The 20,118-nt window shown below is 38.8% G+C and overlaps 2 protein-coding genes across 5 annotated transcripts in view; both read left to right on the forward strand.

Annotated features, from left to right (window-relative positions):
• The window catches only part of LOC106161725 (protein SLC31A2), a 96,884-nt gene that overhangs the window by 46,255 nt on the left and 30,511 nt on the right, over positions 1-20,118 (forward strand). The window lies entirely within an intron of this gene.
• LOC106180321 (uncharacterized) lies at positions 3,755-20,049 on the forward strand. 4 transcript variants are annotated; one of them, XM_087009727.1, is made up of 14 exons: positions 3,755-4,054; positions 7,947-8,091; positions 13,191-13,258; positions 13,745-13,871; positions 14,354-14,520; positions 14,967-15,040; positions 16,282-16,370; positions 16,981-17,210; positions 17,553-17,713; positions 18,066-18,326; positions 18,698-18,768; positions 19,005-19,112; positions 19,310-19,456; positions 19,644-20,049. In XM_087009727.1, the coding sequence occupies exons 1-14, from the start codon at positions 3,798-3,800 to the stop codon at positions 19,773-19,775; spliced, it is 2,037 nt and encodes a 678-aa protein (XP_086865853.1). In that variant the 5' UTR covers positions 3,755-3,797; the 3' UTR covers positions 19,776-20,049. The 4 variants fall into 4 exon arrangements, with proteins under 4 accessions (XP_086865853.1, XP_086865854.1, XP_086865852.1 ...); XM_087009728.1 differs by lacking the exon at positions 3,755-4,054 and adding an exon at positions 7,037-7,581; XM_087009726.1 differs by lacking the exons at positions 3,755-4,054; positions 7,947-8,091 and adding an exon at positions 8,963-10,001.

Here is a 20,118-nt window from a genome sequence, read left to right on the forward strand (position 1 = left end):
TTTACTTGACCTGTGTAAATCCACCCTACACACAATGGACAATAGAAGTGTCACCCCCTGAATCAGAATAATCAAAGTTATCGACTTGAAGAGGTGGAATATAAGAAATGTAAGAATATCGATACAGTTGAATTGTTCAGTCAGAACCGTTTCTTTTGTGAAATTTGATGTTAATAAAATGATACCAGGAGCATACCATTCCACAGTCATTTATCTCCCCCAAAGTATCTGTTCAGTAGGGGTGACACTTCTATTGTCCAGTGTGTGTAGTTCACCCAAAAATATATGAAAGATACACCTATAATATAATAACTGTATCTATGAAGTAACGGCGGGCAAGGTGGATAACAGAGAGCCAGACTGCCAGACTGCCAGAGCATGCTTTTTCTGCATGTGGATAACAATTAGGATGAAACGATATACGCTAAAAGAACATTGGGCGATTCAACAGTGGTATTAGGGAGTAATATTATCAGAAGCATTATGAAATATTCATGTCGTCAATTTCTCTTGTAATCAAGAGTTCGTGATCTTAGTGCCCGGATGTGGAATTCGTCCCACTGTTACAAATATGACAGCACTACTGTATGTACGTGGGATGTGACATATACTATTTAACGTCATCAGGTGTGTATTTTTCAGAACAAATTACTCGAAAAGCGTGTCAGAAAATGTGAAGGTCAAGGTAAGGCAATCTCCAGTGCGTAAAATACCCTATGCTACTTTGTTACAGGAAGTGTTGATCATTTTTTAAGTCTGAAGATAATAGTCTAGGTTTTAAGATGAAAATATACTGTGAAAAAAAGCAAAAGGTAAAATATTCTAGGGTTAATGGTTTAGATTTATTTTTGTCTCGAATTCACGGTTGTGAACATTATTAAGCATTAAAAAAAACCTTCGCTACTTGTTTCAAATTGTTTGGCTTGATTCTTTTTTTTTTTTTTTTTTTTTTTTTTTTTTTTTTTTTTTTTTTGTGGAAAACAGTCTCGCTTTTTATCGGGGTCTGAATAAATGCAGCTGAGACTATTGGACTAGTTACATGTATGATCATTCAAATTGTTTGTAAGTCAGCTTTGGTTTGAAGTTAAGTGTTTTATATCTGTTTGAGAGGTCCGACGTACTCTGTGAATGACAAGCTGAAGTATCATTCTCACAAGGTTCGGAATGTCTGTTTGATATATTTTTGTCTCTGCGGTTGCATAAGTAGACGTATCGTGTAGCTGAGGATATGAAGTCGACCTGTGTACGAAGATTAAATCCAAAGTCTTGGCAAGGCGGATAACTCAGCGGATATCTGACCTTGTGCGCCTGACTCTGTGCTGTGCTTATAATACACGGTATAATTCACGCCGACTGCCAGTTAACGAACATGGTCTAAAACAATTGAAAAAGAAACAAAAAAATGGAGAGAAACAATATTTGCACCCAATTTCACGCAAAACATCTTTTTTCTCACTGGTATAATAAAACACGTGGCGTTGCATGTGGCATTTCGTTCGCTGACTAGACGCTGTTGCTGTCACGAGACAGAGAACTTTCTTTCCTGGAAGTGAGTAAAAATGTACATAGTTTTATCAATCTAGAGGGTTCATGTTGAGTAAGCAGTTTGTCGAACTGAACTCGTCTTGTATGCTCTCTTTCATGACGATAAAAAATCTGTATTCATACATCGGCTAATCGAATATATACAGTACGTCGCTTCGGCAAAATACCCGGACTTCCTTTGATGCCGGAAAAGGGGCTATTGATATTTCTGATTTAGAAAACAGAAAAGCGAATTTTGTTACTTGATCACACAGATTGAAACATCACATTACCAACCGCCTGATTAGAGACAGATTGTAAAAACTGAACAATGTTCATATATAACTCTCGAACAAGCACAGTAGTCAGAGTTTGTCCGATATTTAAGCTATGAGAATTTAGGCCCTAAATTCTTATAGCTTAAATTGCATATTGCTTAAATTGAAATATTTCTCATTTAGTTGTGTTTATTGGCATTATTGAAACTTTTCGACAGCGAAAAATACTGAAATGCAAATATCTTAACTTTTTGACACTCTGTTTATTTATTTATTCATTTTTTTCAGATCATTCATTTTCCTTGGTCACCACTAAAGGGTCAACTGCAAGGCAATGTGAGTATGTTACTCTTGTGTTTAGCACTACCTTATAATCCAAAAATCTAAAAGGCTCAAATATAAATAGTTAAATTAATACACATGACGCAATGAAATTGCAGTTAACTGGGAATCAGCTTTATTTGCATTAAATGCGACTTAATTTTAAAGTTTATAATCATTTCTTTGGTCTTCTAATTTATCTAAATAAAAAAGAGATTTTGTGAAAAGGCAGTGAATGCTAGCAACCTAACTACGGTCAAATCGTGTCACAAGTACTCTCGCCCTTTATGTGCAAATCTATATTTAATTTCTTCAAACACGATTTATTGTGCTCTTTGTATTTTCTAAAGACGCTGCTTGTATGCTTGTATGCTTGCTATTCTCTCTCTCTCTCTCTCTCTCTCTCTCTCTCTCTCTCTCTCTCGCTTTCTTTCTTTTCCATTCTTTCTTTCCTACCACCTCACGTTTTTTTATTTCTCATAATGTTAACTACAGTTACCTTCCTGACATACTGAGAGACTTTTTCTAATTGCTTTCACACAGGAATATGAATAGAACTAAGAGGAAAGTACGATAGACGTCTGTTTCAAACAGACCAAACGGAGAAAAGCATAGAACTGTGAAAGGCAAGGTTGCTATACCCCTATGAACTTTTGCCTTTAACAGTTCCAATTATTAAGAAAAAGGAGAGATTTCTGTTTGATAATAACCGAGTCGTCCATTTATGAAGACTGAGATAAGTCAAAACGAGAGAAATGGCAGCTAGATAAAATAGAAACAAAGCTTTTATTTCACTTCATCTCCGACTGTTTTTCATGAAACGTGACAAATAAATCAAAGGAGAGTCTTCTATGTGTACCGCACAAGATGAAAAGAAAGAAAAATAAACAGAAAGATAAACAGGTATATACGTACACACATCCAGTCAGACAAACAACAATACAGAGAAGGCGGCAAAGGCGAATGGGTTGTGTTAATCTGGAGTACAGCTGCACGGTGAGTTAGTTACGTAGTAAGTGTTCCAATTAATATGGCAAAAATAACATTCAACTGACCACCGCTTATTCTAACGCGTGAACGCCATGATAGCAACAGTTGAATAAATGAACGCTAGAATGCACGGAAAAATAAACATCACAACAGTCACAAGTGTAATAGCGAAATGGTGAGTTTTAACCATTCTTGGCAGGTGATGCGGGGTCCGAAATGGACGCTATGGCGTGGCTACTGTTATTAAATCATTGTAATTGATGTAAAACATGGCACATTATTCCATTATTTCTTCCAGTTGCTGAGTAACCGCCTGTAAACAAGGCAGGACCCGTGGATATGAATATCTATACAGGCCCGCAGAAACAGGTTTATTTCCCAGGCAGACGACCCAAGTCGCTGTCGTCTGCGCGAAAACATCAAAGCGCCGCCTTGGAACGCTGGGTGGGTTCTGTGGCGAAAGTGAACGGGATAAATGAGACAAAAAAATTGGAGATTCTTAATGCTCAAAATCTAAAAATGACGGGAGGGATCTTACGACCGCGAGCGGATTCGATAGCTAAAAGATCTCAGCTGAAAAGCTTCTCACAACTGGCACAAAAAGTTACGGACACGAAAAATTTACTATCTCGGGTGTCTTTGGACCCCAGGAACCAAGATGCTGCGATCTATTTACGAAAGGCCATGCTCAACAGACGCCTGCCATCTTTGAGCCAATCTCTGGGAAGTTCTCCAAGTTCCAATAGTTCCACCCCTCGTTCTCGGGCCACGCCCGGGTGTACCCCACAACATAGTCAAAACTCCACCCCAGGGAGCAGCCCCTGGGAATGGAGTCCCAGGTGTACCCCCGGGTCCTGCACTTCGGGGAACGACCCCGGGATAGAACCAGATGAGAAGAAGATGCGTCTCAGACGCGGGCACAGGGAGGACACATACAAGAGGTAGGCAATTCCTTAACACCATGCTTTAACAATTAACATTAGCTCATAGATCTAAATCACGATTTAGTTATTGCATACTTTAAATTGTTTTGCAATTCATCAAAATGACAAATGCCAAGGGGAAATTAGCAAAGTTTATTACTGCATCTACAGTCAGTGTGCGCCCTGTAATTCACACAGCAACAGATGTGAAGGAAGCACATGTACCATATGTACAAAACGTACGACATGCAGGTATTATGTACAATTTTAATTTCACGGTTTTGACCTCTTCTAGGCTTGTACGTTTAAAGTTTTATATCCCCCCACCCCCCCACCCCCCATAAATCATTCCTTTTACACAATGAGTAGGTGAATATTAAAGTTATGATTCATGCAAAAATGGAGGAAGATATCAAATTTTGTGTGTAAATATGAAAAGGATTAAACACTACTTCCGTGATGTTTCCGTGCGTCCTTCTCTTCCATCAGATTCTGCCTGACACTTTCATGCAAGAGGCACGTACGCACAAAATGGGAGTAGTTAATAAATGAGGGTAGCCCCCCCCCCCCCCCCCCCCCCCTCCTTAATCACCAATCACCAAGATTAAAGCAGAACAATCACCAATCACCAAGATATATTCAGGTCAATCACCAAGAATTCCTGAATCGCGTTTCACACAGAATTTTGGGCTCAAATAACGCATCATGCTTGAAAAATAAGGCCAATCACGCGGAACGCAGAAGGTATTCCCTACCCTCATAAATGAACACTGAACACTTCGTTGACGGTCCTCTTGTATTAGCTTACTGTGATGACACAGCTTCCTGCTGTTGTTACCTGTCGCCAAGCACCTGTTCGTCCCTGCTGTGACTCTTTTTAAATCCTGACGACGTTATAATGTAAACAGATACTGATTAATGTCTATTCGATATGATATCGTTGACAATACTAATTGGTTGATATATGACATAGTGACTTGGTGAATTATGTGGCTTTACGTTAGATGCGTGTCTGCGGATATATCCATGTATCAAATAACTTTCTCAGATATACGTAACATGAGAGACACCTTCGATAAAAATACTGAGGTCATCAAATATCAGAACCAAATACCAGTTCTCTGGCTTAAGTGGAGCGATTAAGAGCTTTCACGCCTACCCGCAGTAAAGTTGGAGACTTTCATTAAACTATACAAATGCAGTTATAGGAATATGACAGGAAATTCTCGATGACAAGGACTTTGTGTTGTTTGGGAGGCGGACGTAATACGTGTTGGTTGCGATATTTGATATGCAAGGAAATCTAATAAAAGCTCAACGTGTAGACCAGAGGCTTATAATTAACTTTGTGATGTAGTGTGTACTGATTGCCCGCAAAAACAAAGAAATAAGAATTAACGCAATTTAAACTTTGCTGAATTTTTTTCTGTTATTTATAATCCCATGGATTTAAAAACAAGAAAGGCGGGAAGATGTCGAAAGTCCATAGACTAAGTTTTCGCAAAAAAAAACTTGTCAAAATGACACTACAAAGATTGCGTAATAGTTTGCAGATACAGTAGTTAATTGGTACAGACGTCGTGCACCAGTTGTATAAATCAGTTGCTCAGGGAAACTGACTCTGTACATTTTCCTATCGTGAGATCTCAGAGAGTTCCACCAAAGCTGTCAATTTTGAAAACCACATGCCGTTCCTTGCGGGTAACAAAACCGCACTAATTTCGGAGCAAATTGACTAATGAGTCGGATCCAACGGTTGGGGTTCACGCCTGATGACCTGCAGTCAGCGGTCAGTGATTTTGGAGCCTGATGCTGGCCGCCAAAAACCGCGTCTGCTTTGAGGTTGCTATGGTTATACGATATGTAATCAGAGGATGATGATTTCTGATCCGCAACAGTTAGTTTTGTAATACTAAACTGTTACAAAAGGGAGTCAGTGCTGAAAGAACAAATTAGACTTTTGAAGCAAATTCTATTTGTATTGGTTTGTGCGTTTAAATCTGCTTCGATTGTAGACGGCAATAACTAAGGCTGTATTCCCAGAGCTTTTAGATCGATCTATCCCCGCGGGGAGTCTCACTAGATTACTGTCAGATAATCCGGCTTAAATGTCCGTCCCGCCTGTAAGGGGGTAATTAACTTTCGTGTCCGCCCGGCTGACAGCTATTTAGCGTGAACCCCCAGGAAGTTAGATCGATCTAAAGTAGATCGATCTAATCTCTGGAAATGGGGTCTAAAAAGACATGGTCTTAGCTGGGCGAAAATTTGAAAGAAAGAAAGTGAAGGTGGTGCAAATCATGAGACAAATAAGGAAATGAAATCGTTTTGGTTAATTTTGTATTTGACAGTACAAGCAAATAACAACAAAAAATAAACCTCTTCTTTCTTTTTTAAAATAGTTCATGGACGTTACCGGATTTATATTTTATCATTTTTAAACCATCTTTCTAAATGAACAATACTAGTCTAAGTGAAGCTTAAATTTAATGTACATTTGCGTCCCGGTGAGGCCAAATGCAGGAGGTGAAGATTTAAACAAAATTTAAGGACACTTTTTGCTAACACCATATGTTACATTTTGTTTATCTTTCATGATGCATATAGACGCTGAATAGTCGTGCGTCCACCGTTCTGCACGTACTTGACCCAGAATTAAGTCAAAGTTTATAAACAATTAAGCTGCTGGAAAGTCAAATTTCAATACAATCATTAGAAGAATATTTTATCTGTGTAGATTTTTAAAAATTGAAGCACTCGATTTGACCAATCTTAATTCCAGCACATAGAACTTTTTTGCAACGAAAATTTCTTTGCTTGATTGCCACATTGTTACAATCAACTATAATTTTTTACATAAATCTCTCACATTTCTGTCAACGTGTGCACGTAATTAAAGTAGCCTTCATGGCCCGGATCCGCGCGCCTGACGCCCTGTCATCCTCGAGAGCGACACGTTGGTCTGAAGTCTTTACACAGAGGGCGTTACGTGCGGGGAACCACTACCCTCAGTAGTGATAGGGTTGTATCTGCAGATGAGACACGTCATATGGAGAATGCAAGATATGTGTTTATCTTTCGGTCTTCCTAAAAACATTGAACGCAGCCTGTGGTGAGACCTCGATCAGGGTCGGTTATATTTCTTAAAATTCTGATAGTTTCGGTGAAGGCTGAGACACAGATTGAATGACAGCCGGGGAAATCATTCAACCACAGACAAAAGACTTCTGTTGTACACGCACTGTATGTCTGTAACCAACGCGTTAAAATGGTTAGAGTCAATTACAACATTTTACAAGCCCTCACAGTGAGGACACACCTATCACGCGGATGAAGGAATACGCAGCGACTCGTTCAGAGATGTGGCTAATTCGAGGATCACAGTGCATTGATTGTCTGTACAAACCCGGCAAGAAAAGCGAGAGGAGACTTAAAGCAATTGAGGATCGTCTGCTGCGATTACGAATCCGAGACACGAAATTAACTGGCCATGTACAGAAACATCGCACCGCACGGAGGCCATCTTTTTCGGAGAAACAATCCATGATGTATGTTAATATTGATGCCTAAAGTAGTCTGTTTTTTGGTGAAGGGTGCGCCACGCATTCCTGCGTAGCTTTTTGTTTCGTGATAATATGCAAAATTGAGCTTTTATTTTTGGGTTATTTTAGAACCCCGCTTTTGTTTGCGCTTTTACCGGTTTCGTTTTCTGTTTTAGGTATTTTGGTCACGGTCTTACCCGTATAGTTATAAACCCTTGTCGGGGACCTGTCATCAAAAATATTGTGTTTTTCATACAAACACGCAATACACTACTTACTCTGGTGTTGAAATACGCGTTCATCCATGTAACATCCTCCAATACCATTCATTTCCAGTTTTTTTATGTGTATATATTTTTCTTTAATTTCAGCCGCCGAGTGGCAGGGACGACAGAGAGACATAAGGATGGGGCAGCTTCTATTCGCAATAGTCCGACCCATCTTCCTCATCTACTGCTCCCCAAACTGTCACGGCGCAGGCTTTGGAACAAAGCGGAAGTTGCCTATCACAAACCGGTAAGTATCCCTGTTTTGGTTGATTTTATCCGCAGAGTAAACCAACTTTATTTCTCTCTTTCTCTCTCTCTCTCTCTCTCTCTCTAGAAATTAATTTACATCAAATTCCAAAACGTTCACCACGTCGCAGAATCAAAAAAAAAAAAAAAAAAAAAAAAAAAAAAAAAAAAAAAAAAAAAACAGTGCTGACAGGTCATTGCACACCTCCTGTATAAACACCTACAGATCAAAAGGTTATATGGTGAGAGTGGGCGTCAAATCTGACTCTAGGGGATAAAAAATCTGAAAAAATATCCAAATTTATTTGTATCAAAGATCTCTTTGCCTCATTTGTTCTACAAACAGCGCTCGAAAAGAAAAGAAAGAAAGAAAAAAATGGGGAGGGTGGTGATACTCTATGCTTTATAATGTTATAATTATTATTTAGATATTTATATTTTAATGTAATCACATTAATTATACTACATGAAGCGTAACGAATCGCCTTTGGACAAAAAATTAGAAGTATTTAAAGTATTAAAGTTAAAACTTCAAGCCACCCATTTATATACAGAAGTGCATCTGACAAACATTAAGGAACATTTACGTACATTAAACAAATTGCGATGTGACGATGTAGAACAAAATGTATACAATATATGGGGCTATAAATCACCAATGGCCTCGGAGAACCAAATACTCCCCGTACACTTTGTAGCGTGGATTGCAATCAACCATGAACACCAAGTAACGCAGTTCACCAGTTAAGGAAAAATAATGAAATTATGAATTAATCACCCAGAGATTTTTAAAGGGGGGGGGGGGGGGTGCTCTGTTCAAAGACTATCATAACTTGTGAAATATTTCCACACTAAAGACTGACAGTCAAGTTGTACTTGTTTATTTTGTTCATTTTGATATGAAAGATGTTTTGTTGTTACGCCGCATGTCAAAACGGAAAAACAAATCATCTGCTGAAACAAAGTTGATTAGGCAAAGTTCTGCAAGAGTTCAAGGCGCCTGGTGTCGGCAGTTCAAGAATCTGTAATTTTAGTGTCAGAATTCGAAGGCAGTAATGGAATCAAGAGGGCTATTCCTGAAATGTGACGCATGACGTGATGTTATTGCCAAAGTTTGCAAAAGTGCACGAATCTATCGAGATATCCTAAACAAAGTGCTCGCGTACTAAACTTTCAATAAATGTCAGATGCAATTATAATGTACATGGACAAGACGCGGGCCACTTTTGGTTCAAAGTGGCCCACTCGATGTATTTCCTGATTAACTGTCAGATCTTAAAACAAGGAAGAAAATAGTGGGGAGGAGGCGAGTTGGTAAAAATGGACGCCCTTCATATATGGCGTGACAGGCGACATCGCGCTGTTTTTCGGGAATCTATGAAGACGACACACTCACTGCCTAGGTTAAATGACAGAATGCTAAATAACACACAGACAGGGGTTAAAACCCATTGTCTTGGTACTCCAGTGTGTTGTAGTGGCTGGCTTAGGTCCCGAGCTCAGGAAGGTCCTACCACTGACTCCACGCCCCGTACGTCGGTTCTTGGACATCGACATGTCGTGTCACCAAAAAGGACGCCGCAAACCCTCACTGGTGCAAGAAACCATTTAGGACACCCCTTAGAGCACTCTCGAGCGTCCACACCTGCGTCCAGACTTCAGGATTGGTCAGTGCAACCCTTCAAGAGAGAAAGTCCATCAAATGGCCGTCCACAAAGACTGCAATCCCATAACTACCCCTGGAACAATGTACATGATGGTTGGAAACCCCATGGTACCGAGCCCCGGGTGCCGTCTCGCCTGAAAATACACAGAGATACAAACAGGCATTCTCATGTTGCGCTTGAAGAAGACGGGAGACACACCCCTCTCGAAGGTGATCCTGACACCAGGTGTGACGAAAGAGTTGAGGTAGGTTAATTGTGACTTTTATCATTGGCGCCAACGCATTGTCAAAAGTTGTTTGCAGTGCCGTTTGGAACAGGTCCTGAAAGAATAGAGGTGAAGCAAGGCAAAGAAAGAACTCGCTTACTGGTTTAGTTGGCTGGAATGCATGCTCTGATATGTATTTTTTATCTGCTCATAAAAGAAATATAACTTCCAGCAGACTTAAAGCGTTAATTTTTTACAGCATCTGCTTTATGCACATGTAGTCATAAGTCGGACGTCAGCCCAGGTTGACGCCACCTATATCTGAGAAGACGCGTGATGGTGTTAGGTTGGCGGTCCTCGCACAATGTTTGAAATGACAGAAATTATGCTAATTTGCCCTTGTATTTCATATTACGAAAACAATCATGTAAGATGCAGTTTGTCGCTGGAACTACATTCTTCACTGAAAATAAGTTAAAACAGACCCAGATTTTGCATAGAAATAATAAAGTTAAAAACCACTTGCATTTACCGTAGGCCAACATTCTTCAACTCTGCTTCTCAGCTGCATTAAAAAACTACTTTCAAACATTAAAAAACATCTAATGATACTAAGTTACTATAAAGCCACTATACATATAGCGTCAGATTTCTGAAGCGTTACATAAAGTGACAGCAAATAAAGCTGCTTAAAATCTGCCAAACAGAACAAGCACTCACAGCGCTCTGTCCTGACAGTGTATTGGAAGTGATAGGTAAATTAGGAGCTCAGGAATTCTACACCGTCCTTGCGTCTGTGTGAGCGTGTGCAGTGAGAGAGAGAGAGAGAGAAGGGGGGCAGAAAGAGGGGGGGCAGTAACAGAGAAAGTGGGGAAGAGGGTGGGTCAGATTTCTACACCGTCGCATTAACTGACGGAGAGAGAGGACGGAGAGAGAGAATGGGGGCAGAGAGGGAGGGCTGAGAGAGAGGGGGGGAGAGATGGGAGAGAGGCCAGAGAAAGGGGGGTGGCAGAGTGAGAGGGGGCAGAGAGAAAGAGAGAGAGGGAGGGAGAGAGAGAGAAAGGGAGAGAGATGAGATAGGGAGAAACACAAACTAAATGCACATTTTACCAAATACATCCAAAGATTCAATTATAATGCTGTTCTTGAAAATATCCTCCAAAATGTTTTTAGGAGTTGATTTGTGTGTCAAGCTTAAGTGAAAACCTTTTTTCTATCGCACCAAAGTCTACATTAAGCCCAGATAAAGATAGGATTTTATGATGGAAATTAGAAATAGCTGTTGGACATGTTTATGAGGTATTTGTAAACAGCACAGTGCATAGTGTTTTATTCTTAGATCCCAAGCCATTGTGGACGGCGCATTAGTATTGAAATGCAAGTTTATTAAAATAAATACCAGTAGTTTAAATAATTTCTTACGTCATTTATACGTCTTTCTTTTTGGCTTGAAAATAGAATAGTGTCGCACCAGGCCATGAGCTTAAGATAAGGGAACAACCAAGTCAGGATATTGGCTAAATTAAAAACAAACCAATTCAATCAATTATACCATTGACATCTGCCAATGTAAGATGTTTTTAGGGATTTAATATGCCTTAGACAGCGCGTTTAACGTGACTTCTCATACGATCTGCACATAAAGTGCCAGTTTAAATTTTGCATTTGAACGTCAATTGTTGACGGGGTACAATTGTCACGACTGAAGATGAATAATTCAAAGACTTCTGTGAGTAAATTAACGCGAAAACGCAGCAATATCGGAGAAAGTTCATACCTTGACATTTTGAAACGGCTGGTTCTTAAATCGAGCACTTTCAACGGCATCGAAGTACAAGAAAATGATATCAACAGGCGAGAAGGTTCAAGAGGCAACGCCTGCGTTTCTGTTAAAGTGACTCTCTGCTCAACTGATGAAAATCCCGTAAACCACATCGTTTTTAGCAGACGCAGTAAACGACATCGTTCACCTCTTGCTCGTATTTTAAAAAGCAGGATATCAAATAACAGAATGGAAAACCAGAAAATCGACACCACACTTAAAAGATCTCCAAGTTATGCATTCTTGGAGGATCTGTACGAGCGCAAGGACCGAGAGCAGGCGCGTGACGGCCACGAGCCAGTGATTACGTCACTGCACGCGGATTTTGTAAAAGCCAAGGCCATAACAGTGACGGGATGTCAGACTGACCCTAAGTATAATACATACAGTAATATCAGCAAAACAGAGTCGACCTTACAAAAGGACAACATGGCTACAAAAAAGGAGAGACATAAATCCGTAGACTTTTCTTTCCATTCAGTGCAACAACACAAATCTGAAAGGACTAGTTGCTTAAAGCATAGCTCTGGGACTCACTCCAGGGAAAAGTTGGCATTCAGTCAAAAGAAAGACTCCACTTACGATCTCTCTCGTAGAGCAACTAGCAACCTGTCTCTGACGTCACACCGCTCCTCACGCTCTGGAGACAGCCTAGATGGGGATGGGCGGCGTTCACGGTCCTTCAGCTTGGTAAGCGACTCCAGATCCGAGACCTACATGCCCGGACCACCAGTGACAGGTCCCACAAAACCTGGCGTCCTATATGCAACCCCGAACCTCTACCGAGGACAAGATAAACTGTCATTCTTAGAGCGATGTGCGCAGAAATATAACTCCAATATTCTGACTGATTCGGACATGAACCACATACGTCATCTCCTAATGAGGCGGGGATCGAAAAGACGGTCATTAATTCACCATCGCCATCCTAATCAATTAGGAGGAATTGCAATCAAGTGCACGGTGCCTGTACGTTGATCTATGTATTGACTTGGTTACGGCATCATGAGGGTGAAAATGATGCTTGTGTTAATTTTTTATTAGTAAATTGATTAATCGATTAATTAATTAGTTTATTTGATATTTTATTTATTTATTTATTTATTTATTTATTTATTCGCTTGTTTTCTCTCTGTATTCAAGTGCCTGTTTTTTATAAAGTCAGATCATTTTATTCTTGTCCATCGCATTACATTTTACTTGTTTATCAGTTCACTTTATTTCATTCGATTAATTCCCGTTATTATATCCAGTTGTCTACTTTATTTTTTATTTTAACTTGATGTAAAATTTATCTTCCATGTGTTCCGCCTCATTAATCATTATACGTTAATTTTATTCCTATTTTGGAATATTATTTTTCACGCAATTTATGTGATGAGTTCACTGTCTTTGTTTTCTTGCAGCCATTGGTGCGGTTCCGACAGGCTGTGAAAACTGTGATAGTGCTCTTGAAGGCAACGCGGCTCGGGACGTAAGTGTTATTCCATATCTCCAGCAATTCAATTAACTATGACAAAATAGCCACTGTGATTTATAGACTGTATATATTGTTCGCATCAATCGATAATCCTCTGTGTTTAATCAATTAAAAAATCAATATATGCATTCTAAAATGATTTTCCTGGAAGTATGCTAAAGCCCGTTCTGTTAAATTCATATCGCAGGTACGTGCTGTTCTAATTCTTATTTAGCACTCAAAATACAGTTTAAGTTAATGAAGTGACTATAAAATACCTCACAGGTGTTTTAAAGTATGTTATTATTGCATATTGCCCAGACTGTTCGTCTCTAAGCATTTACGCTTATTCTACGCATAATTTAGGGCACACTTCTATTGTAAACAGGTGTCATTTTTGTTAATCAAACAACAGATCTACGTATTTTGAGTTCTGTCACGTTGGCAACCCTACATTGCATAATCTAGCCGCTGGAGGTAAATAAGAAGAGACTATTTCAGATCACAAGCACGTCCCGAGAAGCAACTGATTTCGTTCGCTCAGTACCAGGATGAGGTGACCAAAGAGCGGTCTTCCTTTGGTGATGACCTCTCCTTTGACCCCTCCTACTACAGGACCAAGAGGGAGGTAAGACCTGGAAATGTGATATAAAATACATTGTCGTCCACTTTGCCAGTTATTTCTTTTTTAAAAATGTAATAAAGAAAGTCGTCTGCTTAAAAAAATAGCTGATCTCTGGATTTTTATGTAGGCCTACTGGAGCCTGTATTTCAGTCACCATATGTACGCTGAAAGTCTATAATTTGCTTGTATTTTAAGTAAATCATCATTTTTGTCTTTACTTTTTTTCTTTTTCTTTTGTTTGTGGATAAACTCGTTTGTGTATTTTAGACATATGTACATGTAGACTGATAGCCGTTATAAACTGCAACAGTTATTTCTAATTTTTCACAAGGATTAATATCTGAATAGAAATGTTATAAATAGCTTTTTGAAGATATAAAACAAGGCTATTTTGAAATAATTTATTTTAAAAAATAGATATTAAATAAATGCATTGAAAGAAATACCCACATGATTTCTGTTATTTGTATTAACATTCATTCTAGACTCAAATTAGTAACGAAGCCAAGTCTATACTCTCCAAGCCTCCATCCGAACGAACAGAAGAGCAACTCAAGGTGGCGCTGGCGTCGCTCAAGAACACTGTTGAGTCGTTCACAGAGTTCCCGATTAATATGCAACTTTCCCTTGTGAAAGTAGGATTCTACGAACAGTAAGATGCTAAGAATGCATTGCAAAACTGATTGCTTGATTAACTATCAATTGATATTATGTTGCTTGATTAACTATCAATTGATTATGTCGTATTTTAATTGGTATCTACAAACATATATACTTTATTTACAGTTAAAAGGTTTTGAAAAAATATCACGATACTTGCATCTTTCGGTTTAGGAAAAATATATAAACATATGCATATTAACTTCCAAGTTCAGTGATACTGAATAGATAATATTATTAGGGGAGGCGAGGATGGAGAAAAGTCTGTTATAATGTCTGCACTGAAAAGATCGATAATGACAAAAAAAAAAGTATTTACGCAATAGAAGTGCTGCGAGCATACGAACGGAGTTTATGCTTCTACTGTGCATTTAATAAGTCTTTAATAAGTCTAGTCTTGGTGTTTTCTATCTTTCATTTTTTCACATTTTCTTTTAGTTTTGAAGCAAAGCGGGTGATTATTCGACAGGGCCACACAGCGGACAACTTTTACTTCATTGCGTCAGGAAAAGGTGAGATCTTTAAGTGATCACAGAAATTTTGCCTCAGTTTTCTTCACAATCCATTTGGCTGTCGTCCACGTTTCGGTTGTTTTAAATTACATTTAAAACGCCTCAGTAGACGATGAAATTAATCAACCGGGAAGTGAGAGTGTCTAAGGTGCAGAAGGAACTATTTTGGTCGAATCGGGGCGCACTTCAGACCTCAAACAGCGTTAATTTAAGACTTAAGACCCCTGTAAAGGCGCCTGTTCTCAATTTTAATCATTATTTTTAGCTCCTCCACAATCCAGGTGGTTAAATCCCACTTTGAGCTTGGTTTTAAGGTTACCAGGCGACTGAATAGATTAATCGAGGATTTGATTACTAATACATTCCATACTTGTCATTATGTTAAGGCACTGGAGAAATGAAGAATCTATAGGCTACCAGTGAAGATAATAGAAACGATAACAGCACTCTACCACTAACATTCACCGAAAACTTCAGTATGTTTTGGTCGATATAAAAAACAATTAGAAACCACCGCATATATAAACGGTTCTGAAAAATACACTTTTAATTGTGCATATAGGTATAGTCACTGCATCGTTAAGCACGATGACAATGCAAGATGAAATACAGTATTGATTTTATACAGGGAAATCGATATTGTACACCGGCGCAGCATTTCCCCCGTATTTCCTGTACGGTAAAAACTTGAAAATTTAATCGGTCTTGAAAAGTACGTTGGAATGATATAAGTCTCCGCCGACGTAACTTTTTTTATCTAAGAGAATTTCGTCATACTTGAAAATGGGCTTTTCGCCAATTTTGAAAAGTTCATCATCTAGTGCATGGCCGTGGCGGATTCACACACGTTAAAGTATAAATAAATTTTTAAGTGACGAAATTTTCAAGTTTTTACCGTAACCTGCAGTAGCTAGTCCACACCCTGCGTTTGAGAATCAACAACAATTTCACCACCTCTAACAGAACACATTTGTCATTTACAACGGAGAGAGGTCTTATGCCGGTCAGAAGAAAGTAACTGTAAGCATTCTGATATTTTGGGCTGTAGCCGTACGCCGTGATGTAGCTGAATCTGCAGTGATGCTGTTTTAAAATAACCTTAGAGATTGGAACGAAACATATGCGCACAGCCTGATAGTGCTCTTACCTTATTGTGATTGAAGTGTTTTTGTGGGATGAACAAAATATTGCGCTTGATATCATGAGCAATATTTGTTATATATTTGTTTACCTTTTTTCAGCGGTTGTCACCATTCTGGAAAACAACAAAGAGACGGGAGAGGCCTACGTACGCACGGCAACCATTTTGAAGAAAGGAAACAGTTTTGGGGTGAGTTTTCCTAATATTCGGCTTATACTTTTGATTATGCTTTGTGTTGTATTTAATGTTTTAAAAAGTTTTAGATTGCGCTCTTTTGGTCAGGTATATTCCTTTGCTTTTGGTAAAATTTGTTAAATATTTAATGTTTCTAACAATATAAATTTTTAGGGTAAGGTTTCTTAGTCTTAGGTAAATGCTTTTGATAATACATGCATTTTGTCAATAGACCTTTTTGTCTGATTTTCGCATTGCAGTCCGTGAAAAAAATTCTTTTGTAGATTCTGTAATTCAATTTATAGGTTACGTATCTCAGTATCTTTTAATCATACAAAACATTTTCGTGGTTTGTTTTCTTCTTGAAAAGTAACTCCAACTGAACATACGGGTGGCAACCAATTGTGATTGTTTTTCATATCGACCAAAACGTTGATTTTTTTTTTCATTTCTACCTCATTATTTCGGCTCTTTTATGAGAACAGTGCATCTGTTGAGAAAATGATGTTATTGCGTTACCTCTGCCACGATATATCAATATTTGAAATCCGTCTCAGGGCTCCATTGTGGTAGTTGCGCTAAACTTGTTCAATCGGTTGTGACGGTTATGCTGGTATCTCTCCAGGAGCTGGCGTTGATGCACGGCGGCAAGCGCAGCGCCACAGTGACGTGTAAAGACGACGTGGAACTCCTGGCAGTCGGCAGACACGACTTCATCGACATATTCATGCGCTGTGAGAAGGATAAGGAGCCTGAACACGTCAGCTACCTCAGGCACATTGACTTGTTTAACGGCTGGCCTTTGGAGAAATTGCCCCATGATAACCCAAAGATCTGCCTGTTCACGTACATTAGGTGGGTGTGTCTGCTGTGGTTGCTGAGACAGATAACACATTTACATTTGTTTTGTGCCCCGTTGAACAGTATGTTATAGGTACTTGGCTGATCTTCTTCTCATGGGATTATTCTTTAAGTCAATTTGCTTCATTTATATGCAGTTTTAGTTTTTTCAAACAAAAATAGTTCTAAAACTATCATTTTATGACACGTTCACCGCTATAATGCCATAACGCGAGCGTATGCCCGTGCGTCCACGTGCACAAAGAAATTACATCTTATTAAATGAAAAATGCTGCGCAAATGTGAAATGTTTCTACAAAGATTGAACTAATTCTTCCCGCCCTCTCCCCACTGCAGGCGCGGAGTGGTGATGTGCAGAGACAGCACGCAGGCAGAGTGGATCTACGTCGTGAAGACTGGCACCTGTCGCGTGCTGAAAGCGCTCCGTGCCACGCGGCCAAATATTCCGGGACTTGAAGTGCAATCTTATAGTATCTGTGATCAAAAGAGTCAAAAAGGCAAGTAAAGTCAGTGTTCTCTTTCGATTTTAATTAGAATATGTGTGTGTCAGGTTTACGGATATTCATATTAATTAGAAGAATAGTACAACTATACGGTGTGTATGCATAAATATAAGGTGGATAATAAGTGAATAAGAAAATGGGTTGAATAACGTGATTTGATTTAACCTTCATATTTTAGTGTGAAACGCACTCTCAGAACACCAGTTAACTTTTAACTACACACAATTACCAAAAATTCTGTCTTGTCCGCGGCATTAAACATTACTTGCTTGTTTTTCTTTATTTTTCTTATATAAAATAAAATATAGATTACTTTAAAATATCCAAACGCTTCCTTTATCTTCAGGTTCAAAACGAAGGTCAAACGTGAGACGCACACACTCAAAGTCTTTGCCGCCATCTTTATCTTCATCCGTATCCTCCTCCTCAACCTCCTCCTCATCACAATCAGCATCGTTGTCAGAGGGTAAGGCGGCGTCCTTGGATATGGGGAGGTGTAGTAGAAAGCACCACACGTTCCCCGTTACTCTGACCCAACAGGGTTCTAAATACACCCCCTCGTGGTCCAGTGGCGTTCTTCCCCCTATAGCCAAGTCATTGTCTCAAGGTAAAAGAAATCACTAAATCAAGATAATAATACAATTTATACAAAATGTTTTGAATCACCGGGCACTTGTAGACTTCCTACTTTTTGCTATATAGTTAGAAATAAATGATCACGTTTGAACACCAAGAGTTGGAAGTAAATGTATACTGACTGAACATATCACCGTCTTTTCTACGGAGTTTGTCTTTTGGGAAAAGTGGAAATGCACTATTCTGATATTTTGTTTCAAGTATATATGTCAGGAGTCAATTGAAATCCTTAAAGTCTATTGAAAAAAGTAAGAGGACACTCTTGTCGTAAAAAAGAGTACAATGATGTACACAAAGTAAATTTTATACAGCCAAAACCCACAGGTACCCATATTATTTCAGGAAAGTCAAAAGAAGACGATGATCACAAAAGAAAACTAGATCAGATATTTCAAGAACGACACTTTTGGAAGGTATACGTATAACAAACGCTTAATGTCTTTATTCGTCGATAAAATTCACTTTTCCTAATACAGTAGCTATTCTGTATAAAAAGTTAACACGCCCATGCCTTCGTTTCTTGTCTTTTTCTGATTCGTGTCTATATTTATGTTGCCAAGAATATGTCTGTTATGTATGTGTGATAAATCAAATCTGTTTGGTATATCAGATCTGTGTGGCAATAAAAACCATAGCGTCTGTGTTACAGGACCAAAGAACACCGTTGTATTCTACCCCCAAACCGTCAACAGCTTCATCGACAGAGGGAGAGACGGTCTTCGTAGAGGTGCAAAAATTAGGACCAAAGGATACATTTGTAAGTTGTCAACGTTATATTTCATTTAGCCTCTCTCTCTCTCTCTCTCTCTCTCATACATTCTTTATAATATATATGCTTGTACATGTATAAATGTATAGGCTTTGTCTAATATATTCTGCTAGATCATTGTACATGTATCAATATTCGCTTGTACGATGTCTTGCAGTTATCGGTTTCTTTATTGTATTCTGCAGGGTCTAGAGGGCGTGGTATTCACTGATGTAGACGGAAGTGACGTCAGTCTGAGTCTGGTCTCAGAGGGTGCAGAGTGCATTCTCATCAGCCGGCAATTTTTTGTGAAACATTTGTCAGACAAATGGAGGAAAACATTGCGGTCTACAGTAAGACTTCTCTCTCTGAGCCTTTGTTTGTCGTCATTTTATTTGATACTGTCCATGCGCACTGAATACATTCCACTATTTTGAACGAACACGTTTGCCATTCATTCATTCATTCTTTTTTCTTTCTTAAAAGTTCTTTTAAACCTCAAAACAAACTTTTAATGTATGTATTATTTTTTCCTTTCAGATACAGCCCTACCCTTCAGAGGAAAGTTTGCAGCAAAAATTACAAAATCGTACCAACTGGGATGCTTTCAAAACTCTGACAATGAAACGCTACATAGCTAAAAAGAAACTGTTAGACACACTCTTTCTGTGATGGAATCGTATTGACGAAAGTCAGCACGTGTGACACCACGTGAGCTGTCGTGCACGTGATAAATCGTGACGTTCTCCTGTGTATGTGTTTTTTTTTTATTTATTTAATTGATTGTTCAGATAAATAATATCATCATACAATTTTAAGACTAGGTCTCTTTTTCTATCTCTGACTCACAAATCAGTACATGCAGGTTCAGTTGTCGGCATTGATAAAACAACTTTTGGGAGCGCTTTGATCTGGATGCGTTGGTCAAATGTAATAAATGCATTAAACGTAATATATAAGTGCGTGTGTTTGTATATGTGTATCAGTACGAAAAGTAATGATTTATTTAGATGAA

This window comes from Lingula anatina, chromosome 3 (genome assembly GCF_051362555.1).
Source record: "Lingula anatina isolate TDL-2025a chromosome 3, LinAna3.0, whole genome shotgun sequence".
NCBI classification, from domain to species: domain Eukaryota; kingdom Metazoa; phylum Brachiopoda; class Lingulata; order Lingulida; family Lingulidae; genus Lingula; species Lingula anatina.

Coding starts and splice junctions, on each gene's coding strand:
- LOC106180321 (XM_087009725.1), top strand. CDS start 11,671: ATGAATAATTCAAAGACTTCTGTGAGTAAATTAACGCGAAAACGCAGC. Junction 13,872..14,353: donor ACTACAGGACCAAGAGGGAG/GTAAGACCTGGA, acceptor CATTCATTCTAG/ACTCAAATTAGTAACGAAGC. Junction 18,327..18,697: donor AGCCAAGTCATTGTCTCAAG/GTAAAAGAAATC, acceptor ATATTATTTCAG/GAAAGTCAAAAGAAGACGAT.